The sequence below is a fragment of the Podarcis raffonei genome, chromosome 14 (assembly GCF_027172205.1).
Source record: "Podarcis raffonei isolate rPodRaf1 chromosome 14, rPodRaf1.pri, whole genome shotgun sequence".
NCBI classification, from domain to species: domain Eukaryota; kingdom Metazoa; phylum Chordata; class Lepidosauria; order Squamata; family Lacertidae; genus Podarcis; species Podarcis raffonei.
The window spans coordinates 30,596,123-30,624,076 of NC_070615.1; the positions used below are offsets into that span (position 1 = coordinate 30,596,123).

A 27,954-nucleotide genomic window follows, 5' to 3' on the forward strand; every position below is an offset into this window, starting at 1 on the left:
GATTTTAAGATGCTTTAAACTGCTTTTAATATTGTGCTTTAATTGTTGTACCTCCCACCTCGGGGGCTCAGAACAACACTGAACACCAAGCCACTGGATACCTTGAAATGGAACTGGCTGGAGGATCTGTTCCACTGCAAGTGTTATGTGGTGGGCCGGGCTGTTGACAACCCTTCTTGCACCTCCTCTTTTTTTGCTGCCCATGGCCTGAAAGGCAACTGTGACCCACGGTTTGCCTCACACAGAGGCAAGGGCACAGTCACCACAGCACTGTTTATCACCTTTGCTTAAGGCTCTTTGTGAAGCTAATTGAACTTCAACTCCTCACAGACACCTCAAAATCTTCAGACCGCCCCACCTAGTGTCGGGCTGCCTCTGTTATAGCCATAATGTTGTCCTCTGGCCAATCCCCACTTGCTTTCCCGTCTTCTGGTATGGCCTCTGGTGGTCAGGGCCACTGCCTAGAATGGAGTATTATTTCATTCTGAAAACTCAGTATGCTAAATAAATTTATTTCATTTTTAAAGGGGATGGGGAAGGGATGTATGTAGGAAGACACTCTCGGGAGATTTATGCCTTTACAAAATGAAAAACGTATATTTGTGGGGAGTTTTTTTACAAACCAATTCAACATATTCCACTGGTGAGAGCAGTGCCAACTTGGCAGGAGTGTCCAGCTCTTCTGCCCCGCATGCCGCTGGCACCCAAAGCTCATCACGTGTCCATCTCCTCGTCCCACTTGGCGGCGTCAGGCAGCTTCATGTTTTGCCACATGAAATCGAGGAACATGGAGGCCTGCAGTAACCGGCCCAGCCTCTGGAAGTGCCGTTCTGCAGAAAGAGAGAGGCAGGGGGAGGAATGAAAGTTGCCTGTTCCTGCCGCATCAGCAACTGCTCCCTTCCAAGTTCATGGCATTCAAACTGCGTTCTGAGCTCATCAAGGGATCTGCCATAAGAAGATCAGTAACAGTGGACCAGAGAAGGGCCTTGGCTCAGCGGCAGAACATCTGTGTTGTATGCAGAAGGTCCCAGGTCTAATCCTTTGCAATCCCACCTGGAAGCCCTGCTACACCCACTCAACAATCTCCATTTTAGGATGAGTCATGGTGTAGTGCAGTGGCTGGAATACTGGATTAGAACTGCAGGGACCCAGGGAAATATCCCTTGCTCAGATGTTTAGCTCACTGGGTGACCTTGGGCCAGTCTCTCTCTCTCTCAGGATAACCTACTTCACAGGGTTGTTGTGAGGATAAAATTGGGTTGGGGGAGAGGGAACAATGTACAGCTCCCTGGAGGAAAGGCAGGATAGGAACCCGTAACTGAAGATACAAACACGGGATGAAGCCTGGGGTGGGATGGGGAGAAGTATTCAAAAGGTCACTTGCCTGTGTATGGTAGGAGAGACTCCACAGCTGCTTTGATCCCTTCATACTGCAAGAGGCTCTCTGGCGTCTCATGCTTGAGGAGGGTTTCCACCACTGCCTGAGCCTCGAGGTAGTTCCGCGAGTTTGTGTTCCACGTGATGGAAAACCTCAGCACAGCCTCTGGAAGAAGGGGTTTGGGGACGACACGTCAGGAAGGAGTGCAAGTTGCAGGCAGCGTGGCCACCTTGAACCAACTCACCTCTCTTGCGAAGCGTGGCCAGGTCTGGGCACACGTCTGACCTGCGCCTTTCTTCAAGGCAGGGAAGCAGATCCAACACCCCCCCACACCTAGTAGAAAAGCAGCTTGCGGTGTTGGTGGGAGGTTTTGAATCAGAAAAATGCCAGGAGGGCGCAGGGTCAAGTAACCTCTCCTCTCACCCGTCTTTCTTCTTAAACTCGCAACTTTCCCATGGCTGTTGTTCAAAAGGACAAAAAAAGACTGCGAAAGGGCACCTGCTGGGTAATTGTTAAGTTCAGTACACACACAGACCCCTTTAGAGGTTGTCCCTGCAGCATACCAACTAACCTTTCTGGTCTTTCCGAAGCTTCAGGAGGTTCTTTTCCAAGTCTTCTTTTCCATTAGCCTCCTTAAGAATAGCTAAGAAGAACAACGAACAGTCAATCACTAATAAATCCCGGGTGGGTGGGTGTAGAAGAGGGGTTAAGGAGTGGTTTCACAATCAGTCCCACTTTCCCAGGAAACTCTGGGAAATGTAGCTCTGGGAGTGGAATGAGTATAGGCCAATGTGGCCTGGTTGCCAGAGTGTCAGCACAGGACCTGGGAGAGACCAGGGTTCAAATCTCCCATTTGGCCATGAAGCTCACCTGGTGACAGGAGGTATTAAAGAGGTATGACATTGCTTTAAATGTATAGGGGAGACGGGGCCTTGGAAGTAAGCCCCATGGAACTCTCTGTGAACAGAATCATGTTGCAAGGCCGAGTGAAAGCAACAGAGTGGGGCTCAAAAAGGTTTCTTCAGGGCGCAGCCAAGACTTAAGGAAAATCTCCCTTAATGTTCTTTGTTATCAAGAGCCTTACCTTTGATCACCGACAACACCGTGTGTGGCCGGTCCAAGGAGATTGCCAAGCCCAGTGCTTTCAGGTACTTCTTCTTATGCAGCAAGTTAGACAGCTGCTGCTCTCTGAAAACACAAAGCAAGAATGAGAGGGTGCTGGATCACAGCTGGAATTTGAAAAGAGCATGTTTCTCGCTGCCGTGACGGCAGAGAAAAGCGAAAATGGCAAATGCTGTATTTGATGAAGACAGACCAGGAGATGAAGGCCATGAAGGCCTCATGGGGGATCCCTTCCATTCCCAGGCATGCCTCTTTCTTTTGCTCCCTGGGCCACCTGGATGGACCTTACCCTGCTACTACCCTGTTTTGCAATCTGGATGGAGCCTGGAACAAAACGCAGATGGAAATCTCATTCTTTGACAGCCCTCTCTGCAAGCAGCTGATCCCCTACTGTAAAACCCTCATGGGAAGGATAGGCAGGGCCATCTTGGGTCCCATCCAGTATCTGGCATGCTGCCAGTGCCTGTGACACCCCCTAGGGTACCTTGCAAGGGTGGTCCCTCCAGGTGGTCACTGAGGTCAGTCTCTCAACTAGCCCAGACTTCCCACTTTCAAATACTTGATGCCACCACTTATAGAGACAAGTGAGATTCTCCAGGAGTGTCTTGCCCAGCATTGATGCTGGGATGGATGAGGCAGCTAGGGCTGATGGGAGTTGTAGTCCAAAACATTTGGAGGGCAGCAGGAAAGGCTGCTGTAACCACTTGCTACTTCAGTGCTCTTATTTATATGTGTGCACTTTTATGGGACAGGTGGCAATCTTTGGGGAGCCTCCCCCCACAATCAATCCCCAGCCCAACTGCAGAAGTTGCCCCAAGATACTCACTTCAGAATCTGCTCTTCCTGCTTCACTTGTTCCTCTTCAAGCTCAATTTGAGTGACATCCTATTAACATACAGAAACACAAAAAAAGGGAAGGAACAGAAGAAGAAGAAAAAATGGCAAAATGGAATGGCTGATGCCTTGGAAAATGCAATTTCTGAAACTCCTGTGGGATTCCCCCTCAGTTTTAGAACTGAAAGAGCCACCCACACAGTCATGTTTTCAGGTGTTACCCTCGTCCCACCAGGCAATGGAAAAATATGCTGTCAAATTGACTCAGGAAAATTAAACATACATACTCAAGTCCTTTACAGAATTTGCACAGGTTTTTTTTAGAGAGAGATATTTTAGATTTTAAATGTAGAACCTGGCTATTACCAAAAAGATAACCCACAAAATTTGTGTGATGAAAGACACAGAACCAGTAGAACAATTTTATGCAATCTGGTGGGACTTTATATTTTACATTTCAAACAATGACCTGTACGACTCCTTACCTCCACCTAAGCAAGAAATATGACTCTCCTAATTTATGTGTTAGTTTAATATTTGTACGTACAGCTGTATTTACCACCATTGTATAAGCATCTCCTTTAATGACTTTTTGTGTTCTTGTGGTGAAAAATAAAATAATTTAAAAATAAAACTTAATTATTGCTTTTTACCAAAATAGGGCGATATCCAGTTAAGTTATACCCAGGGCAGACCCACTGAAAGCAATGGACAAGCCCCTTAAATCCAATGATTTTTCAAGGGATCTATTCAGAATACAATTAATGTTGGCTATCACTGGCAACGGGGAACCAGAAAGATGAATTATCTCTAATCTCTTTGGGGGGATGATGTCAGTCCCTGGGAGAACTGACTATGACATTGCTCCCTCTGCCCTGGGGAGCCCTCTTCCCCCTCTATCTGCTGCAGTGGGAGGTTAAGTGTCAAGAACTCTCAAGTGTGGGCACATCAGTCCCCACCAAGAATAGGAAGCTTGCTGCTGGACCCAGGCATCAGCCTTAAGGAGAAATCTTGGGCTAGAGGAACAAAACTCCTAAAGGAGAATGTTGCAAAATGTCAGCAAACTTCAGGCTGTACATGGTTTTATTTAGCCCCGATTAAATTTCTATTGATGTTACTGTGCATCCATTTCATATGGATTTGTAGTTCCCTTTGTTAAACTCTTGTTTAGTCAGATGACTAGATTCAAAGAAACGAATCTGAATCACATTGTTTGCGAAAAGCAAAATGAAACAAAGTTGTTTGATCATGCAGGTTAAGGGATGCAAGTTTTCACCAGGCAAACAGAATTTGCCTGCTCCCAGAAGGCTTCCTCCACCTGCTACACCAAAAGGTGAAAATGTCCATTAAGAACCACCTTACACAACCTTTCGCACTTAACAAACAGCAGTGCCCACTATCACAGCTGGCATTTGCATTTGTACCAGAGCCCTAGGCGACAGCTTTTAGCGCAAAACTGTTCTGTTAAAAGGCAAGGGTGGGGAAACCCCTGCCTGGTGGGTCAAATTTGACCTGGGGCGAGTGCCAGTCTGGTCTGTTATGTCATCCTTCACAAGTCGTGGTCACCAGCCCCCTTATGCCACCAGGTGCAGGGCAGGTACAGCCACAACTACACTCGAACAATTGGGAGGATAAAGGGAGCTCCTGATTGTTCCGTTGCTGAGACAAGGTGCTGATGGGTTTCATTAAAACCACGACTTAAAAAGGAAGGGAAAAGCTCTGTTTTAGCAGCTGCTTCAATGCAAAATTTGGCAGGTAGGTTATGTCACCCACCTGTCGAAGCTGCCCTGCAGAGGCAGGGACGGTTGAATATCTGCTAAAAAGCTTCCCTAACTCTGTGTTAAAGGCATCAGGGCAGAAATCGGCAAAGATTTCTCTTACTCCAACCTGTTTTGGACTATAACTTTCACCAGCCCCGGCCACATAGGAAACGCAAGCTGATATTTTTTTGAAGGCAATGACACCCAAACAAGCATGGAGCTTGAATCAATTGTGCCTTGAAACTTACAAATCCATCTGTTAGGTACCCAAGTGTGAAACCGTTGGTCAGTTTTCAACGGCTGGCGAAAACTAAGTCACGACAGCTTTGTTGAACACAAAAGAGGATCTGTGTGGGTGGTTCCATCTAAAGAAAGCACGGCTTGAAACATCAGTGCTACCCAAACACAGTTGATTGATATACCTGTCTTTACCAGCACTGGTGTGCTGTAGGGAGGTGGAGAGCTTAAAGAAACTATGCAAGTTCCTTTTGGGAAAACAAACCAGAGTTATGCTCCTCTTGAAAGGAGCCTCATTCTGAAAAGACGATTGTGGGCTTATTGGATTGCTAAGACCATCATTTGGGATTGAGGTTTGCAACCAGTTTTACTGGTTACGCTTCCTCTGAAAAATAAGGTATATAGATTGTGGGAACTCCTGGACCCAGTAAGGTTTCTTTTAAAAAAAAAGATGCTTCTTTTATTACGCTTCTTCCATTGCTTTGTGTTTTAAGAAGACAAGCACATAAGAAAAGCCTGCTAGATCTGGCCAATGGTCATCTACTCAGCATCCTGTTCTCAAAGTGGCTGCCCAGGTGCCCCAATAGGAAACCTGAGAGCAGAAACTGAGCCCAAGAGCCCTCTCCCCTCCTGCAGTTTCCAGAAACTGGCATTCAGAAGCATTACTGCTTCCAACCATGGCGGCAGAGCACAGCCATTGTGGACAGTAGTCACATGACAGCATTATCTACCATGAATTTGTCCAGTTCTCTCTCTTTTAGGCTTGCCCTAAAATGAAGTCAGAAATGTATGTTAAGCAAAATAAATGAATAGTTGCACGCAGTTATTGTATGATAATGGTTTCTGAAGGATAACTGGAATACAGTATATATTTACTAGAACAAAAATCAGTATCAGCATCACTGGATACCTTATCTTGAAAGAAAGGAAGGAAGGAGGAAGGAAGTTTAAGAAAACATGAAAGCAAGAAGCTGAAGGACATAACCTCTCCCTGGCAAGGCAGGCAAAGGAACTGAAGTGGAGCTAGAGGAACAAGTTTAAATTTTCTAGGTCACATGATCTATCCCTGGCAGTGGGGGCATTAACACATGGCTGCCTTGGAGGCCTGAATCTTAGCTTAAACTTAGAAGCACGACTAAGGCAAAGTCCGCACTACACATTTAAAGCACTATGGTACCACCTTAAACAGTCATTGTTTTTCTCAAAGGATCCTGGGAGCTGTAGTCTGTTAAGGGTGCTGAGACCCCATTCCCTTCAAGGAGCTACAATTCCCAGAGTTGCCTGAGAAGAGGGATGGGTGGTTAAAGACCCTTCTCTGCCCAAAGCCCTGGACAGCTGTTCCCCATCAGTGCAGGCAACATTGGGCTGGTTGTACAGACGGTTAGACTGTGTATAAGGCAGATTCCTATGCTCACATTAACCTGGACATTTTCACCACTCCTAAATTATTTAGTGAGTTCCAGAGCATGTAGGATAATAATTCTGAATCGTCTCGCCACCACACAATGACAGATGCCCGTAGCTACTCTAATCAAATGGGACTCAAAATGCATATGAAATGGCACAAACCAGGGGTGGCTGGTATCCACTGAGACTGACGGAGCAGAAGGCACAGGGACCAATATTAAGTGGTGCCAGAGGCAATGACAGACAAAGCCAACCAATACTAGTTGTGTCCTCCTCCTCTTCCTCCTCCTTACTGACTTTAGCAAGGGCAACAGTGAGACTAAAGAGGGAGAGGCTAACAGCCAGGGCCACTTGCTGGAATGGTTGTAAGAAGGCAGGCAGGTGGAAGCTGGCTGAGGACAGACTGAGGTTGGTGGAGCAGCAGCCTATTTGCCATCACGGACCAGCTTCCGCTGGCACGAACTCATAAACTGATGGACTTGGTTCACTGAAGAAACGGACAAGCAGTATTGACTGACTCTGTTCAAAAATGGCACCCGTTTATTACAGATCAGAATCAATACCAGGCCACAGGAAAGGTGGATCGTTCTGTGTTTCCACGAAGGGCACTAGCGAATTTTGATCAAGACGACGAGGTAGAGGGTGAAGAAGAAGAAAAAGAACATAAAGCAAATAAGCCAGATTATAATGGTGGTCTTTAGGTCAGGCATTTGTGTCGGTTGTACCTTCCACAGCAAGACCCTGGAATCGGCGGAGCCGGTCACCAGTGCGTTGTCTCTCCTATTGGCGTGTAGGCCCAACACCTTATCATCATGAGCGTCGAAGGTCTTCACACAAACGTTGTTGTTGATCGTCCAAAGTTTCATAAGGCCATCTGCTCCACTTTGGGGGAAGAAGAAGAGGCAAGGAGAGACTAATGTCACTTATTGGCATCCACCAGGAAGAAGGGCAGGATATCCGCTGGAGAGGCACTGCTGGGGAACAAGCAGGGGAATTGGGGGCTCCGCCTACCTCTACTAACAGGAAACCATTTTGTTTTCCTCAGAGGGTGACCACCTAGCCCATCAGCCTGAGCAAAATGCCACCACCCTTTCCACAGAAGACATACCTGCTCAGCACCTGTCCTCCTCCACTCACAAAAATGATCTTCAGCACAGGGGCTTCGTGACCTTCGAAAGTCTGGAGAGGGAAGGGAGAGGGAGAAGCAAGCATGAGCAGGTAGAAAGAATGTTATGACAGCAATGAAGTTGCTCCTGCTGTTATTTATACATTTATTTATAAAATTTATACGCCTTCCTTCCTCTCAAGGAGCCTAGGGTGGCAACCATGTCAATACAATTAAAACTTCTAAAAACTCCTAAATGCAATCACCTCTTCTCAAAACTAATAATTTCAGGGGTGCCAGAGACATGTCTTTCAGCCATTAAATGCCTGGGGGGGGGGAAGGAATGTTTTTAAATTTCCCCGAAACGATAATGAGGGAGACTGACGCACTTCACCAGGGAAGGCATTCCACAAATGGGGACCCACCACCCAGAAGGTTCTGTCATGAGCTACTGCCAACCAGACAGCCCCCAGATTACATATCCATTCAAATGTCTACATATTTGAGTCGGAAAACGTTTGTCCACTGAATAGCTTGATAAGATGCTGTGCAATCATTCCTGAACAGGAGGGGGAAGTGCATGGGATAAAAAATCTACCCAGTTTAATTCTGAATCCTGAACAACCTCAGTTTTCATCAAGAATGAAGCCTACTATTCCAGTCACTGGGAGTCTACTGACTTGACCAGAATAGAGACTGCTCCTAAAGGAAGCTGTTCATTAAAACAAGAGAGGGGGCTGAATGGGGTTTCTGGTGGTCAACACATCTTATTTATTTTTTATTGATACACACATTTCAGTACTCCTAAATCAAGGAGGAAAAACCTGCATAAGATCAGTGTAACACCAAAGCTAGAAATGTAAAAAGGCAAGAATCAGAAGAGAAGCAAACACAGAACTGGGCCATATGGCAGGAACTGCTGTGTAAAACTAAACACAGAAGACATGTGCTTAGCATGCAAAGCAACATGCAGGGAACTCCACAACATAGGTGCCGCTATGCCAAATGCCCCAGGCCTTGTGGCTGCCAAATGGAGGTCCTATGGGACAGTTTGCAATGCTTCTCCAGCAGATCTCAAAGAACAGGAAGGTACTGCATGCAGAAAGGCTGACCCCAAGACATTTAGGGCTTTATACACTACCAGGAACACTTTCAATTTGGCCTACCGGCAGCCAGTGCACAATTGCCTTATTTTCTGCACAGAGGCAACACCTCTTCTCACAGTGGCCAACCAGATGCCTCAGTGGAAAACCCTGAAGCATGACCCAAGCACAACAGCCCACTCCCTGCCTGAAGTTTCCAGCAACTAATATTCAGAAGCATCACTGCCTCCAACAGTGGAGGTAGAATATAGCCATTGTGACTCGTAGCTACTGATAGCACTATCCTCCCATGAAAATTAATGGCCCTATTTATCCTCCTTTTGCCATTCCTTAAACCTCTTACACGCCAGATGCGGTTAGCCATATATTATTTCTAACCATTTAATCTAAATTACAGGAAGTTCAAGGCTCCTAAACTTCTGGCCAATGAAAAATAATGGCTAGGTGATAAAGATGGCCCCATAGGGTACCTTTAGACAGCTGAAATCCTGCAGACTCCAGAGTTTCACAGTGCCATCCGCAGAAGAGGTGGCTAGGATCCGATCCACCGGTGAGAACTGCACACACCAGATGCCTCGTTTGTGTCCGACAAAGGTTCCCAATTGCTCGCAATTGTCGGAGGTCCACAGCTTGGCCGTCTTGTCCTGGGATGCTGTAGCAATCAGCTTGTCATTCGGAGAAACCGCCACGCTATTTACATCCTTAACCAAAAAAACAGAGAGAGGTCTTCTGGTATTGCATTGTCTTGCAAGCTGAGGAATTGCAAGTTACGTATTCAGAATTCCAGACTTCTTAATAGCCAGGAGCACCAACAAGACATATTACTGGTTTTTACATGTTAAAAATAAGTATTTTTTATAAGTTGGGTAACTGCTCTGCAACACATCACAGCACTATCTGTATGGCAGCCTGATTCTGACCCGATGCAGGCGCGATGTCGCTAAACTCATACTCGTGAGTTTGCCATGGGACCTGTGAGCTTCCTCCCCACCCCCTCTTGTACATGAATTTGGACTAACCATAGCTAGCATTATGGCCATTCCAATGTTAATAATAACCATGGTTTGCAAACCCAGCCCCTACTGTGTTGGTGATGTTTTCCCAGTGGCACAATAGGTCAGCGCATCTGGCTATTAACCAGAAGGTTGGTGGTTGAAGCCCACCCAGGGATGACTGTGGGCAGGATTCCTGCATTGTAGGGGGTTGGACTAGATGACCCTCAGGGTCCCTTCCAACTCTACAATTCTATTATTAACACTTATTTAAAGGTGGTCCCGTCCCCCGTTACAAGCACAGAAGGTTCATAAACCTTCCCGCTCACCCAAAATGAAGCTAACCATGGTTGGAGTCAACATGAGCATGATGGTCAGTGCCAAAAAAGGGATAGGGAAAATTCATGGGCAAGAGGAATGGAGTGAGAAACTGGCATGCTCCTGATCTTCCACCCACGGCCCAAAGGCGGGAAATTTATTAAATTTTCTCCAGGCCTGAATGGCTGCATTCTCCACCTTGCAACAAATAAGACAACAACTGGGGGAAATCTCAAGAAGTGGACAAACCCCACTTTTTTGTGTTTGCGTAAAACCCAGCCCAAAATATTTTTAGATGTTCTAAATATATTTTTGTTTTGTTTTTAGTTGTGTATTGCTGTTTGCTGCCTTGGGCTCCATTAGGAGGAAGAGCAGAACAACAACGACAGAAGTTCACCTCACATTTTTAAACAACTGGTATTTTCTATTAGATAAGCATTTCCTGAGCTGTGGAGGGAGGAGGTCATCTCACTCTCCAAGCTCCAAAGGACCACTAAACTCCGCCACTGCCTGACCTTGAGGTGGGGTGTCGTCGTCACTGTGGCTTCAAGAGCTACGGGTTCTTCGGGAGTCGTGGGAGATTCAGTAATTTTGACATTTTTGGCACTTTTTGAGCTTGCGCTTTTAGAGGGGGCAGTTTTGGCATCAGGTGTGGCAGAGGTTTTGGTGGCAGTTGTAGCAGTTGTGGCGGCAGTTGTAGCAGTTGTGGAGGCAGTTGTGGCAGCGGTTGTGGTTGCAGTTGTGGCTGCAGTTGTGCCAGTTGTGGCGGCAGTTGTGGTTGCAGTTGTGGCGGCAGTTGTGGTTGCAGTTGTGGCTGCAGTTGTAGCAGCTGTTGTGGTTGCAGTTGTGGCAGCAGCTGTGGTTGCAGTTGTGGCAGCAGTTGTGGTTGCAGCTGAAGCAGCAGTTGTGGTTGCAGTTGTAGCAGCAGTTGTGGTAGCAGGGGCAGCAGGAGGGGGAGCAGGATTTGTGACTGGAGGGGCAGGAGGAGGGGGAGCAGGCTTTGTGACTGGAGGGGCAGGAGGAGGGGGAGCAGGCTTTGTGACTGGAGGGGCAGCAGCTTGGGGGACAGGATTTGTGGTGGGAGCAGCTGTAGGTTCCCTGGCAGTGATGTACTCGGGGATACTCCACACTTTCATCGTATTGTCTTTGCTGGCTGTGACCACAAAGTTCTCTTTCATCCTGGAAAGAAGCGGAGGGGAAGGGGGGGTAGAGTGAAGGAGATTAAAAGGAAGGAAGGTCAGAAGCAACAGAGCTACCACTAATTGCTGCACCTGTGCAGAGAACAAACCTGCCTTGAGCCCCTCAACATAAACTCATTGTAAACTCAGACGCAATTCATATGACAGCTGTTTAGCCTAAACAGCGCTACTGAAAAGCAGGAGAGAAGGGCATCAGCTTCCTTAGGGGAAACCCAGGATTTGCAGAAGTTGGGGGGGACCCTAAAAAGGAAGCCAGGAAGAAACATAGGGAGCTGCCCTATACTAAGTCAGACAATAGGTACACCCAGCTTAGTATTGTCCACGCTGACTGGCAGCAGCTCTCTACAGCCAGGAGCTATGCCCGCCCCCCTTGAAGTCTGGTAGTGCATTTCCTTATACAGAGACGGATCCTTGGTCCATCTAGCTCATTACTGCCTGCACTGACTGGCAGCAGCTTTCAAGGTTCTCTCCCTGCCCTACCCGGAGATGCCATTAGGAGCCTGGGACCTTCTGCATGCAAAGCACATGCCCTGCCGATATGCTCTACTACAAAAAAATAAACTTCAATATAGAGTTAGAATGGACCACCAGGGTCATCCAGTACAACTTCCTGCAATGCAGGAAACTTTTTCCCCAACGTAGGACTCAAACGCACAACCCTGAGATTAAGAGTCTAATGCTCTACCAACTGAGCTATCTCATACGGATCACGGACTGCTGAGTGGGATGGAGGGCAAACACACACAAAAAGAGAAGTGAAAATCTCTTGTTTTTTTAAGAACCGTATATTCAAATATTTCTGGTCATTTAATTTGGGAGCTGATTCTGCTAGCTGTACTGTAGCCACAACTATTGCGCTTCGAATGAAATGATTAAAAAGAAAAGAAAAAGCAACAGATTTTGGACATCAAAGGGGAACCTCAGCAACAAAATAATTTCTAAGGCTTTCCAGCACCGCTCGTTATCTCTGACCCGACAACCAGTTCAAACGCGAAATTAAGGAATCTGCTCCTCTTGATCTCTGCTCTTTCATCTGCCTTGAGAAATGGCAGGGTGCAAACTGATGCTTTAGACAGGTGAAGTGCTTCTGCACACACACAGGTCTGCAGACCATTGCCGCCCCCTCCTCCCTGCCTATTTGCAGCTCTGGAGTGGGGGGTGGGGGTGCCTTTTGGAATGCCTAAGGCCCACCCAAAGCAAAGGCTGGGATGGAGAACGCTTGCAGCACTGGGCCTGCATTGATCACCCTCTCTTGGGATTCAGAGGCGTGCAGTGGAATCAGTAACACCTGCAGGCAGCCACCTGCACTGCGCAGCTCACCTGTATCACCCCATCGTTTGAGCTGCTGGGAAGGCAAACCCTGGGTGCTGGAAAGGGCACCAAAGAGGAGAATGAAAAGGAGGAAGGAAAGCGAGAAGGAAAAAGGAAGCGAAGAGAGACCAGAAGAGGTGGGGATGGTGGTGCAGGAAAAACAGCATGTTTAAGGACTTGGCCGAAGAACGTTACGCTCTTGTTTGGGATAGCAGTCACTTCAGCAGAGGGACACACCAGGAGGGGTGGTGAGGGAAGGGAACAGTCAGATAAGTCAACTAAACACTTCCAATCAATAGGATGGTGGGTGTCACATAACAGCACCATTGATAGCCTTTCCCAAGCAGCTGTCGAATCCTCTTTTAAAGTCGCAATGGTCACATCCACTTCATATATTTAAAGCACACTGCTTCCCTCCCCACCAAGTATCCTGGGAACTATAATTTATCTCTCAATGAAGCTGCACTTTCCAGAAAGCTTATTTATAAAAAATACTTATGTATGCTATTTATGTAAGGTAAAGGGACCCCTGACCATTAGGTCCAGTCGTGGCTGACTCTGGGGTTGCGGCGCTCATCTTGCTTTACTGGCCGAGGGAGCTGGCATACAGCTTCCGGGTCATGTGGCCAGCATGACTAAGCCGCTTCTGGCGAACCAGAGCAGCGCACGGAAACGCCGTTTACCTTCCCGCCACAGCAGTACCTATTTATTTACTTGCTCTTTGATGTGCTTTCAAACTGCTAGGTTGGCAGGAGCAGGGACCGAGCAATGGGAGCTCACCCTGTCGCGGGGATTCGAACCACTGACCTTCTGATCGGCAAGTCCTAGGCTCTGTGGTTTAACCTACAGCGCCACCTGCGTGCCTCTATTTATGTACCATGGTTTAAAACAATTATAAATAAAACCATACCATAAAAACCATTTAAAAATTTCAAAATCAGAAATCAGCTGTTACAGAAAAGTGCATTCCTAATTGCCTGCACCAGCTTGACAGTATTAAAAAGTTTCCAGCAGGTGTTTAGAAGTTGAAATGGCACCTGTTGAATCTCTACTGGAAGCAGTCCTTGGCAAACTACAGTTCTCATGATTCTTTAATGTGCTTTCAATGCAAGTTGCGGATGTGACATAGAGCCCCCTCACATCTCAGGGCAGCGTGAACTTTTTTCACACCTTTCCCAAACATTTCAGGGACTGAGTGTCTGCACAAAGTGTTTGGGTGCACATGATGATGGCAGAGGATGCAACTGTTCCACATTTCCAACCCTGAATGGTTGAAAGGGAGAGACGGTGAATGCAGGCATAGCAGGCAAGCTTCACGCCAGGTCTTTGGAGGCCCTGGAAACCAACACCGAAGGAGAGAAAACCCCAAACACAGCAGCTGGAGGAGACTTTCTACTCAGAGTAGAAAAGAGCCCCAACTTGCTGCTGGAGAAGAAAAAGCTCTGCTACGAAACAGCCACAGTCAAGGGTTTGCAGACAAGAGGACTCTTTAAAAAAACCCATCTACAACAACACACCAAGGATCTCAAGAGAGGCTGGGGAGGAGGCAGGGAACGGATTCTGTTGTTGTTACCTGGAGCAAGAGAGAGTACCCACTCCTTGGGTATGGCCCAGGCCCTGGGCGACGCAGAAGACATTACCGTGGTCATTCATCCGCCAAATCCTGATGCTTTTATCCTGGAAGTGGAAGAGGTGGAGGATGGGTTACAGGAGAGTAGGGAAGCTTTCTCAGCCTGTGGGCCACAATCCCTTCTGGGCAACCTGCTGGAGACCACATGCCAGTGGTAGATGGGGCCAGAGGCAAAAGTGGGCAGACCAACAACTGAACACTGCTTTGTGTACAGCAGGCTAGTACCTACATGACCCCCCTTCTCTGTATCCTCCAACCAGGCAAACATGAGACATCATCAGAGCTCAAGGACGCATTCCAGTCAGGCAAAAACACTCAGGAGAGTGCAGAGCAGGGTTGGTGCAAGTTGTGGCATGGAAGGGGCTGTGGCCCGGGGAGGGGGTGCTGTATGCATGGGCTGGGCCTTGCAAAAGCAAGATGTACTAATCCAGAGACACAGGAAGTTCCTTAAGAAGGAAAACAATTCCCTGCAGAAACCACGACACAAGCAACTTGCTGAAACTGTCCTGTGATGTGGGAAATCAGGAGGGAGGCCCTGCATGAGACCAGCAATTCTAGTGCTAAGGTGGGGGGAGGGGGGGCAGAGGAGACGAAAGGAGGACACGAAGTTGGGGAATGCATCCGTTCAGAGACCCTGCGGAGCTCCTTCAAAGCCGAGTCTATGCATAGCACCCTTTAAACAATGCCCCCATTTATCCAGCGTTTAGATTGTCCACATATTTCAGATAATTCCTGAGCTAAAATTGAGTTTGAAAGTCTGCAGCCCTGACCTTAAATGTCACGCCAGCATCGGAACAGCAGCAGTAAGTTAATTAAGCTAAATGATGATTACAGAGCAGGAAGCGCTTGGGCCAGTTTCCTTGTTACGGAAGGGTCTCTTTAGCGCTGACTTAGCCAATCCAGAGGCCCGCATCCTGTGCATTAACCGCACATGGAAAAGTTCCTTTCTGTGCTTGAAGAGGGCTCTGTAGCATAAGTAACACAGAGACCCAGGCTGTTCAGGGATGAGCCTCAAGCCTGGAGCCCATCCCCCCAAAAAACACCCACTTAAATTAATGCACAATGAATTAAAGATAAATAAATAAATAAATCCCGACTGGGAAATTACCTTCGCACAGCTGGCAAACAACCTCCCCTTTCGGAAAACATCCAAGGCAAGAACGATATCTGCAAGAAAGAAGGCCTGCGTGATGTGCTGTTGCCACACTGATCTGGCAAACAATTAACAGGACAAGGCAGCCCTGGGACCAAACGCCCTATACAATATTTAGCAGCCGAATTTTGCATCAACCGCAGCCCCTGAGAAAGGCATCCCTGCAGCTATCCCGCACGGAAACCTGGAGGAGCCTCTTGCCACCTACCTGTGTGGCCGTGCAGGATCTGGCAGTTAGATGTCAGCAGCTCAAAGACCTTCAGCTGGGGGCTGTTGGTGGCCACAACCACGTGGGAGTCTCTGGGGCCCAGGAACCTGACATCCAAAACCTCTCCATTGTAACCTGCAAACTGAAGAGCAAGAGTCAAGCGGGATGGGTTAGCGTACCTGCTTTGCGTGCAGAGGGTCCCAGTTCGAGTCCCTTGCATCTCCTGGTAGGGACAGGAGCCTGAAACTCTGCCCTTACCAGTCAGCAGATTCGGAAGAGTGGGGTGGAGTTACGTTCCAGGGGTTTGAACACAAACATCTGGAACTGCTCCAATGAAAGAGGGACCACCACCTTCTGAGATTGACCAATAACTTATGTTACGGCAACTCTGAAATACTGTAAATCTTAAAAATCAATAATAATTAAGAAGCGGATTACCTGCTTCCTGAGCTCAAGGGTTTGTGCATCATACATGCAGATGTTGTGTTCCGAGTTCACGGTGACAATTTGGCTTTTCATGGGCACCAGGACGCAATGCATGAGGCTCTGCAGCCCGTCCTCCTGATCCACGCATGCTGCCGGGAGGCAGGGCAAGGACTGGCTGTGAACGCAGGTGGCTGACGCCGCATTCCAGACTCGGAGGATCCCTAACACACAGCACACAACGCATCAGCATCATCAAATAACTTGCAAAGATGGGCAAGGTTTGAGGCAAATGGGGGCCTCTTGTAATGGGGTGGGGGGAGGTAGCTCAAGCAGCTGTGGCCAACCTGGTGCCCCTCCATATGTTTTGAACTACAGTTCCCATTAGCACCTGGGCAGCTTGGCCAGACTGTTTTAAGAAGCTGAACTGAGCTGGGATTGGTTATTTGTTTCTTCTTTGTTAGTCACCTTGAATTTGTTTGGGAAAAGTAGGCGAGATAGATTTCTAAAATAGGAAATCATTACAGGGAAAAAATATTGCATAGGCGAGGAAAGGCTTTGCAACCCACACCTTGGTTTATATCCTGAGCAGTTCTGTGAGCTCTGGCACAGACTGCAGTGGGCTGGGAACCTTGGCTTCTGTTTGCAAAACATAGCTGGGTGGGCAGGTTTCCAGACCTTATGAGAAAACCTTCCAAGATATATTGCTTTTTGCTGGAGGTCTAGTGCCCCAAAGAACTCATTTCTCCAGTCCTATGGATACCATTCCCTTGTCCCAGTAATTGGCTTTAGGCAATCTCTGTCCTCCAGCACACGCACGCGCGCGCGCGCACACACACACTGCACTTGGTAACAGGAGGAGGAAGGGTTGGAGCTGCTCCCTTCCAACTATCTGGATGCAGAGTGGTAGAGTGGTGAGAATGCTGCACGACATCCTTGGAGATCCAAGTTGAAATTCCCACTTGAAGCTCATGGGTGACCTTGGGCTGGCCATAGTCTTTCAATCTAATCTACCTCACAGGGTTGTTATGAGGATAAAAATAGAGTGTGTGTGTGTGTGTGTGTGTTAGGAGAGCTATTCCTAATATATCGGAACACAAATTATAAGAAAAAGTCCTGCTTTTACTCTCTATTTTGTTCATTACTTCTCCACTGACACATTAAAAAATTGTTTACTGTTTTCTCTGATAAAAACGAGTAAGAAAAAGGTCTTCTACCCACCTTTGCTGCCTGCTGTTACGAAGTGAAGGCTCTCTTTACTCACGCCTAAACACGAGAAATCCCCTTGTTCTGGCAACATGACCACAGATTCAATGCTCTAAGGTGGATAAAGAAGTCAGCAGGAGTCATGAAGAGGAAAAGAGTGAAAGACATCCACCTCCCCCCCACCAATGCCAGACAGCTCCAGAGGCATTTATTGGATAGAGAAGTTATTTATTGGTTAGAGAAGGCATTTATTGGGTAGAAAAGTGGAAATTTGCCCTAAAACTTGCTCCGACCATAATGCTGTGAAAATGGAGATGAAACTAACACCAACCGGTTCTTTCAGATGGAGGATGAATGACACCTTGTTCAGAGATCAAGAGGTTATCAAGAAGGCCCAAAAAACCTTGAGAGATTATTTTGAGATAAATTTGAACACTACTACTGAAAAAAGAGTAATATGGGACGCAAGTAAAGCAGTTATGAGGGGGTTTCTGATTCAACAGAATGCAATAAAGAAGAGAGCTCAAAATGAGAAAAAAGATAAAATTTTGGAAAAAATAAAAGAGGGTGAGAAGAAACTGAGAGCGAAACCAAAGTCACAAAAGATTCTGAGAGATATAAAGTTATTTCAAGTGCAATATATGAAAATGATGAATCAGGAAATTGAATGGAAAATTAAACAAATGAGACAAAAGACATTTGAATCGGCTAATAAATGTGGAAAATTGTTAGCCTGGCAAATGAAAAAAAGACAAAAGCTCAATACTATTACCAATTTGGAAGTGGAAGGAAAGAACATTCAGAATCCAGCGGAAATTAGAAAATGCTTCCAGAGGTATTTTAAACAGCTATATACACAAGGGCCACAGAAAGAGTTTGATTTAGACCAATTTTTAAAAACAAATGGACTACAAAAAATCTCTCAAGAAAAAAAAGTTAATGTTGAACCATAAAATTACTGAACAGGAGGTAGAAGGTGCCATCCAGAATATGCAGTTGGGCAAATCTCCAGGGCCGGATGGCCTAACCTCAAAATATTATAGATCCTTGAAGGACTGGATAATTCAACCACTAAAGGAGGTTTGTAACGAAATTTTGGAGGGGAAAAAAGCGCCAGAGTCGTGGAAGGAAGCCTATATTACGCTTATACCGAAAATTGAGTCTGAAAAGACACAACTTAAGAATTACCGCCCCATATCCCTGCTTAATGTGGATTACAAAATATTTGCTGATATTTTGGCTAAAAGATTAAAGAAAGTATTAGTGGAAGAGATACATAAGCACCAAGCCGGCTTTCTCCCAGGTAGACACTTGTCTGACAATACGAGGAATATAATTAACATTTTGGAGAAGTTGCAAGTGAACATTAATACTAAAGCAGTTTTAATTTTTGTAGATGCGGAGAAAGCCTTTGATAATATTTCTTGGGGTTTTATGAAGAAAAATCTTCAAGGGATGGGGGTTGGTCAAGGGTTTGAAAATGGTATAAGTGCAATTTACTCATAACAAAAGGCTATATTAATAGTTAATAATGTGGTGACAGAGGAATTTAAGATAGAGAAAGGTACACGACAAGGCTGCCCAATTTCCCCATTGCTTTTTATTTCGGTCCTGGAGGTTTTGCTAAATATGATTAGAAGGGACCGTCTGATTAAAGGTATACAGGTCGGAGCCAAACAATATAAATTGAAAGCTTTTGCAGATGACTTAGTATTGACGTTACAGGAGCCAGAATCTAGTACTAAAAGAGTATTAGAACTGATTCAAGAATTTGGTCATGTGGCAGGATTCAAGTTGAACAAGTTAAAAACTAAAGTTCTCGAGAAAAAATTAACATCAATTGAGAAAGAGAGGTTTCAGAAGGAGACAGGCCTAACATTGGTTAAGAAAGTTAAATACCTGGGGGTTAATATGACTGCTAAGAACTTAAATTTATTAAAAGACAATTATGAGAAATGTTGGTCAGAAGTGAAAAAGGACTTAGAAATATGGTCAAATTTGAAGCTTTCCTTGTTGGGTCGAATTGCTGTTATAAAGATGAATGTATTGCCAAGAATGTTATTTTTGTTTCAATCATTGCAAATCTTGGACAAAATGGACTGTTTCAAGAAGTGGCAGAGAGATATTTCTAGATTTGTCTGGCAGGGCAAGAAGCCTAGAATAAAATTTAAAATACTAACTGATGCAAAGGAAAGAGGTGGATTTGCCCTGCCAGACCTTAAACTTTATTATGAATCAGCAGCATTCTGCTGGTTGAAAGAATGGCTGCTTCTTGAGAACACAGACATTTTGGATTTAGAAGGTTTTAATAATGTTTTTGGGTGGCATGCATATTTGTGGTACGACAAGGTTAAAGCACATAAAGCATTTAAAAACCATATTGTTAGGAAAGCATTGTTTAATGTCTGGATAAGATATAAATACTTACTTGAAAATAAAACCCCAAGGTGGTTGTCACCGATGGAAGCAAAGGCTCAGAAAAAGCTCAATATGGAGCCAAGTGGCCAAAATATTGGGAAATTTTGGAGCAAGAAGGAGACAAATTGAAATTGCAGAGTTTTGAGAAATTAAAAGACAAAGTGCGAGACTGGCTTCACTATTACCAAATAAGAGAGGCTTATAATTTGGACAAAAAAATTGGCTTCCAGGTGGAAAAATCAAAATTGGAAACAGAACTGTTAGATCCCAAAACAAAGATACTTTCAAGAATGTATAACTTGCTGTTAAAATGGAACACTCAGGATGAAACGGTTAAATCTGCTATGATTAAATGGGCACAAGATGTTGGACATAACATTATGTTTGCTGACTGGGAACAGTTGTGGACCACAGGTATGAAATTTACGGCATGTAATGCCTTAAGAGAAAATATTATGAAAATGATATACAGGTGGTACATGACACCAGTCAAGCTCGCAAAAATATATCATTTGCCCAATAATAAATGTTGGAAATGTAAAGAAAATGAAGGTATATTCTTTCACCTTTGGTGGACGTGCCCAAAGATTAAGGCTTTCTGGGAGATGATCTATAATGAAATGAAAAAGGTATTTAAATATACCTTCTTGAAGAAACCAGAGGCCTTTCTCCTGGGCATAGTCGGCCAATTGGTGCCAAAGAGGGACAGAACTTTCTTTATGTATGCTACAACAGCAGCAAGAATACTTATTGCAAAGTATTGGAAGACACAAGATTTACCCACCCTGGAAGAGTGGCAGATGAAGGTGATGGATTATATGGAACTGGAGGAAATGACTGGCAGAATCCGAGACCAGGGAGAAGAGTCGGTGGAAGAAGATTGGAAGAAATTTAAAGACTATCTGCAGAAGTATTGTAAAATTAATGAATGTTAAAATGATGTTGGATTGAAATTAAGTGGCATTAGCAACAAGGTTAATAAGAATATGTAAAAATGGACTGATAAGGGATGAAAATATATAGTTACAATATGTTAAGATATAGAGTTAAGATAAATGAAAGAGGGTAAGGATTTGCTGAACTGACTATGTGAACGGGAATACAAAAAAGGGAGGTGTGAGGAGGTCAAGAAACAAGTAAATGAGTCTAAAGATATGGAAAAAAAGGATTTGTTTTTTAACTTTTCTATTTATTTCTATTTTGTATTTTCTTTTTTTTTCTATGTATTTTTGTATTTTCTGTATTGTTTCTTTTCTTTTTTGTCTTTTTTTTCTTATCTTGTTAACTTTTGCTTTTTGTAAAATCTTAATAAATATCTTATAAAAAAAAGAGAAGTTACTTTTCACACCAGTGTGGCCAAGTGTGGCTCTGCAAAAATTCAGCAACATGCAATGAACCTAAAAGACAGATGATGCCCTATTCATACTCAAAGAGACACATAGTATTAGGCTGTATCTCTACTAGAGCAGCTTTTGCCAAACTGGTGCTTGGACTACAATTCCCAGTGGGTGGCTGACTGGGTCAGTCTAACAGCTTGCCAGAACATGGCCAAGTTTTAAGGTTGAAACAAAATTAGGAACGGTGAGCAGTTCAAAATAAAAAACAAAACCCCGGCACAGTGTGCATGTCATGGTAAACCATGGTTTACCAAGCAAAGTGATTGCTCCTCCCCCTAGTGCAAGCAGGAGCAGCAAACCAGAGTCACTGGGTCCAAACTGGGGATTGTGGCTTTGCTCAAGTAAACCATGATAGGTAAGCCAAGGTTTTAACTTCATGGTTTGTTTGGAGTGCAGCAAACGATAATCCCCAGGTCAGATCTTACACTATGGCAGGGATTATGGTTTGTTGCTCCTGGTGGCTAGAGGGGAGGGGTGAAGCGAGAGCCACCTGTGTATTCACTGTAAACCTTGATGTGTGAATATGGCCAACTCTCTTCTCCCAACACATCACAGAAAAGAAGAATTCAAGAACAGATCGCCCCTTCCGAGTAAGCAAAGTGGGGGGTGGGGGTGGGGAGAACTTCACCTCATAGACAGGGATGGTGCCCTTGGCTTCTCCCTTGTTCAGGTCCCACACAGTGCAGATTTTATCACGGCCGGAGCTGAAATCAAACAGTGTCACTGTCAGCCCTTCGGAACTAGGTAACTGGAATTGCAGACACAGCACAAGGGTTTCCATGAGACTGGTTTGAAAGGCATTGCAATGAGGCTCGGAACTGCCCATTTACAGGTGAGGAAACTGAGGCACAGAAGATTTTACACAACTCCTCTCAGGCTGAGACTTGCGAGCATCTGAGCCTCACACATGGCTTTCTTTGGGCAAGAGGTTTTGTATTGGCTTCAGTTTCCCATAGAGGTGTTCAGTGGGGAGAAACTTTCCTTTCACCTCAGTTTTTCCACTGATTTCAATGGAGACCAACCCAGTCTTTTTTCCCCCTGTTAACTTTATGTGATTTTCCACCCAAATAGTGGGAAATATGCAGGTTTTGTTCTCAAGACATCATCTTTTCAAAATATCAGGTAGAGGGGACAAACAAAAACAATGAAAAACCAAATGTGCCAAATTCATGTTTGTTCACCCTTTGGTTTTTTAAAAATGGGGTTATATTTACATTACATTTGTATTACAAACAAGTGCACACTCCTAGTTTATACACACACACGCAATGAAATAAGGTTACATGTTAAAATTACAAGTCTGGTTGGCCTTGCCTAAGGAAAGACATTTTAGCAGACACCGACATAATACAGAAGTGCTTGCTTAACATACTTTACTTAGAATTGTAAATGGTATAATGGTTTTAATTATGTATTATGGTTACTGTATTGTCTTTGTCTGCTGTAAACTGATTTGAGTACAAATTTGTAGAAAATGTGGTATATAAATAAACAGATTATAACAGCAATAACAATAATTATAACAACAGATATATCATCAATGGGCAGAGAGTAGGTGTCGTTACATATATGTAGGCACTGTTAACACACTTCTTTTCTGCTGGGTATTTAAACTGTTCTGTTTTGTACCATGTATTTTCTTGGAAGGATGGCAGTGTTTGCTTTTGGGATTGCATTGAAAATTCTGCTGGTTAACACCTTTTATTCTAATTCTTGTATATTTGTAGACTGCTTGTATTTTGTAAGCTGCCTTGAAGTGATTTAATGAAACTTAAATGGATTCTGAGCTGCAGAACAGAAAGAAAGCATAGAGGGAGCTCCACTTCCAGGTTCTCACCTGATGAGCGTCTCATTGTCAGGAGAGAAAGCGAGGGAGGTGACAGAGCTGTAATGGTTTTCTAGCTGAGCGACGCACTCGCTGGACTTCAGGTCCCAAACCCGGATGGTGTTGTCCATGGAAGAAGAGAAGAGCTGTAGCTTAGAAGTGTCTGGGTGGAACTCGACAAGGCTGGGGAAAGAGACAGGCAGGTTAGTGGTAGAGCATAAGCTGGGTGTGCAGGAGGCTCCCTCTAGCATATCCAGGTAGGGCTGGAGAGAGACAAAGACAGACACTTCTGCCTGCAAACCTGGGCAGCTGGTGCTAGTAAGTGTGGACAATGCAGAGCTAGATGAACTGAAGGTATGACTCAATATAAGGCAATGTCCTACGTTTCTAAAGGAAGGAGGTAAAACATCTGCTACACATGCAAAAAGTTCCATGTTCAGTCTTCAAGTAGGTCTGGAAATGCCCCCTGCTTGAAATCCTGGAGAGTCACTGCCACTGTGTTTCCCAAACTTGGGTCTTCATCTGTTGTTGCACTATAACTCCCATGATCCCTAGCTAGCAGGACCAATGGTCAGGGATTATGGGAATTGTAGTCCAAAAATAGCTGGAGGTCCAAGTTTGGGAAACGCTGATGTAGACAATACTGAGCTAGATGAAGTGGTGGTTTGACTCAGTATAAAGCACCTTTCTATGTTCCACAGCTCAGTGGCAGAGCACCAGCTCAGCATGCAGAGGGTCCAAAATTTAATCCCCAATGGCGTCTCCAAGTAAGACTGGAAAAAGACCCTACAGAGCCACTACCAGTCAGCACTGCTAACCTGTGGCCCTCCAGATGTTATTGGACTACAACTCCATCAGCTCTACCCAGCATGGCTAATGTTCAGAGATCATGGGATGTAGTCTAACATATCTGAAATACACAGGTTTCCCATCAGTGAAGATGACACTGACTGAGACGGGCCATTGGTCTGATGCACTATAAGGATTCTTTCCTATGTTCATACAGGTGGCGCTATAAAAAAATAAGGATAGTGCAAACCATCTCTCTGTGTTTATTTGTTAACTTGGCTTAACAGAGGGGGAAACAACAAGGATTCAGTTGCTGGGATGGAGAGTAATCTCAGTTGATGAATCCTATTATACAGTGGTACCTCGGTCTATGAACAGCCCTGTTAACGAACTGGAAGTAGGTGTTCTGGTTAGCGAACTTTACCTCGGTCTACAAATGGAAGCTGAACGCTGGAAGAGCAGTGGTGGTGGGAGGCCTCATTAGGAAAAGAGAGCCTCGGTTTAAGAAAGGCTTTGGTTTAAGAACGGACTTCCGGAATGGATTAAGTTCGTAAACCGAGGTACCACTGTATTCTATTGAATGACATGGGCTTTATTATGGATGTTGAAAAGGAGACTGACTATTCTGCACCAACCAAAGTTGTTCTTTGGGAAATGAAGCAAACGCTAATCCAACTTTCACCAACCTGGTGACTTTCAGACACTTTGGACAACAAGTCCCACCAGCCCCAGATGCCACGGCCATACATCAGAATGACATCTATGATTCTATGAGGTTAACACAGATTTAAGGCATAACACACTTTGGGTTTTTTTAAGTCTTTGCCACCCTCCTGCAGAAAGTCACAAATTGTTTGGGCTAGTTTTTCCCTATTGCAAAAGAGCACATGGAAAAAGAAAAGCTTCCTTACTGGACAACCCCCGTTGAGCCTTTCAAGTTGTGTGTGCAGTACTGCCTGGGAACATCCCAGACCTTAATAGCGCTGTCACAGCCACCTGGAAGAACAAAAGGGAGAAATGAAGCAGGCACAAAAAGTCGGCCAAATAGGGAGGTCTTAGCTTCCAGGCCAGCTCTAGCTGCAGAGGAATCAACACTGGGGTGGGGTGAGAGGCGTATTTCTTCCTCCCTCCTCAGTCCCATGGCGACTACCTATTCCCTCTGGACAGATGCAACTCGTACCTGTAGCCAACAACGTGGAGCTCGAGTCAAAGGCCATGCTGGCCATGGAGGCTGTGTGCATAGCCTTCCATGTGCGTGTGCATTTATTTTCTGGCCAGTCCCATTGCTTCAGCAGCATCGATCGGCTTCCAGTCACAAGGATCTAGCATGGGGGGAAATAACAGGAGGAAAAGGTGGAAACATTTTGGCTAGTAAAGAGAACCACACAGTGGTCTAAAAATCTGGGCATCACAAGTGTATTACATGGGGCACTCTATTCAGGGACTGCTAAACTGTAGCCCTCCAGATGTTGCTGGACTCCAATTCCCATCAGTCCTAGTGAGCCTGATCAGGGATGATGGTACTTGTGGCCCAACATCATCATGAGGGCCACAAGTTCTCCATCCCCCCTCTATATAGTGGTCTAAATTCTAGGCACTTTTGCCACATAAACTGAGCCCCTTCAGAGTTGTGAGGCTCCAAAATCAAGAAACTGAGTTTGCACAGCTACCATTAATTTAAAGGTGGTATGTGCAGGAGAATAAAGGTCTACACTGAAAAATGTACAGCTTAATAGGGTGCTTGATTCCACCCATCATCTTACTCTGCCCCCATGTGACCCTCTGTTCTGAATTCTTACTATGCAATTCTGTGATCACTTACTTCATCATCTTTGCTGAGAGCAAATGATGTAATTTCCTCTTCTTCATCCTTGGAAGAGTAAAAAGACAGAAAGAAAAAAGTTTATCATTTAGTAGCAATAACTTTGATATACCTAGTAAGTTTGCTTGCTTTTTGTTGTTTCATAATGAAAATCAGGCTATTTTGCTAATTTCTTTATTTGGAAAGCCAACCAGGAAATAAAAGCTGAATTTGTGGCTCATCTAAAAATGCGTGGTTTTTTGCTCTGTCTTGTCATGGCTCAGAGATAAACAAACACTTTTTTACATGCCTATCTACAAGGGAAAGAATGCCAAGAAAGAGGAAATGTCACCAGGCAGTGTCACCCCCTGCTCAGAAGGCAGACAGGTGGAGGGGGGTTGAGGGCAGACTGAGGTTAGTGGGGAGTGTGTCTGAGAAAGCTTCAAAGGAAACAGAGGTATGGCATCCTTTGAAGATGACCAAGTTCACATATTCAGGGATCAAATTAAGATGGTTACTGTTGTCCTTATTACCTCTTCGATACAGTTAACGACAGTTCCTGTTGCAACGTCCACCACATTCACCTTGTTATCACAAGCACAGAACATATATTCCCCATCTTGGGTCATCTAGAAAACAAACAGATGAGAGTGGAGGAGCCTTTTCTGCACATGATCACAGCAATGTGTGGTAAGCACAGCCAGCATAGTCAAAACCTGGGCTCTGGCATTACCTGAACCCGTCCTCCTTTGTAGAATGGCTCGATTCTCTTGGAAATGGCATAGCTGTGAAAGGACAGAAGGAAAATACCAATTCAGCGAGTTGAGAGTTGGCTTTGCTTCAGCTCAGCCATAACAATGGCTCCAAAGCACGGATGACAGAGCAGAACACTCAGGCACCACAGTAACACCAGGTCTTCTCCCAGGGTGCCTAATCCTCAAGCGATAAATATGCAGAGAATCTATGCAGATCCTAGGCTCACAGGGGAACTGACTGAAAGCCCCACACATTATGCCCAAATATGTAGGGGCCACTTTTGGATACTTAGTGGAGAAGCACAGGGTACTATTCAGGGTGGCATCCAATAAAATAAAATTGAAACAGGATTATTCAAACAGCCCCAGCTGGCAGCGACTCAGTGAGGAAATGAAAATGAAAGGCACTCTGCACATGCTCTGAGAAACCCTTCCCCTTCGATTATGACGTCAGGCACCCCAAGGATAGACTACAAAAAGCGGGAAGGAGAGCCTAGCGCGTCCAAACAACCGCCCCCTCCGCCCTGTAAGGTACTGCGTTGCCATGACGATAGCACAAGGACACCCCACCCGAGAGGAAACAGGAAGCATTCTCCATGGCAACCGCTCCCCCTTTCTTACTTGGTCTTGAAGGTTACTGAGGAGCTCCGGCTTGCCATGTTCTAACCCCAGGCTGACTTCTTTACCGGTTCGATTCCCTCGCCACTGCCCCCATGCCGACAAACACGTGCTTCCGGTAAGAAACGCTTACTTCCGGCGTGTAATAGTGACATAGACAAACATAGAAGTAGGAAAAGTGTAAAGTAGCGGCACCGGCTCGGTGGAGACGCAACTTCCTGGTTCATTTTGAAGCTCCCTCAAGGCGGAAGTAAGTTTGCCTACAGAAAGGAGTGTCCCTGCAGCTCTCTTAAATGGCACGTGCTTTGAGGAACTGGAGGCCTCCTTAGTCAGACTCTAGGACATGAAGGCTTCCGCTAAGATACCAACCATATTATTGTCCTTGATTTTATTTAGTTAGCATTTTAAGGTTTGATTAAAAATAAATAGTTTTTTCTTACATACAGTACCTTTAGAACAAGGAATTGCCAATCATCTCCCTCCCATTCCTGAATTACAGAACCAGTCTCCCTAAAAAAAAGCATCATGAAAGTTGCTTTGATTTAAATGTCATTCCAAATGCTTATGTGCTTGGTCTGTAACCATGCTCAATACATGTATCTGAAGAAGTGTATCTGAAGAAGTGTGCATGCACACGAAAGCTCATACCAAGAACTAACTTAGTTGGTCTTTAAGGTGCTACTGGAAAGAAATTTGTTTGTTTGTTTGTTTTGAGTATGGCAGACCAACACGGCTACCTTTCTGTAACATGCTCAATACAGTGGTACCTCGGGTTACATACGCTTCAGGTTACAGACTCCACTAACCCAGAAATAGTACCTTGGGTTAAGAACTTTGCTTCAGGATGAGAACAGAAATCGTGCTCTTGCGGCCCAGCGGCAGCTGGTGCTTCAGGTTAAGAACAGTTTCAGGTTAAGAACGGACCTCCGGAACGAATTAAGTACTTAACCTGAGGTACCACTGTA

At 45.2% G+C, this 27,954-nt stretch overlaps 1 protein-coding gene across 1 annotated transcript; it reads right to left on the reverse strand.

Annotated features, from left to right (window-relative positions):
• Positions 1 to 496: 496 nt before the first annotated feature.
• On the reverse strand, positions 497 to 27,121 carry TBL3 (transducin beta like 3). Its single transcript, XM_053365668.1, has 22 exons — positions 26,993 to 27,121; positions 26,350 to 26,401; positions 26,150 to 26,245; positions 25,638 to 25,685; positions 24,996 to 25,137; positions 24,727 to 24,811; positions 23,039 to 23,209; positions 21,830 to 21,905; positions 17,402 to 17,498; positions 16,196 to 16,404; positions 15,758 to 15,899; positions 15,505 to 15,563; positions 14,340 to 14,443; positions 10,772 to 11,435; positions 9,417 to 9,647; positions 7,847 to 7,917; positions 7,464 to 7,620; positions 3,327 to 3,385; positions 2,463 to 2,566; positions 1,950 to 2,021; positions 1,385 to 1,543; positions 497 to 830 (listed from the first exon to the last, which is right to left on the reverse strand). The coding sequence occupies exons 1-22, from the start codon at positions 27,028 to 27,030 to the stop codon at positions 715 to 717; spliced, it is 2,952 nt and encodes a 983-aa protein (XP_053221643.1). The 5' UTR covers positions 27,031 to 27,121; the 3' UTR covers positions 497 to 714.
• Between the last annotated feature and the right edge of the window lie 833 nt (positions 27,122 to 27,954).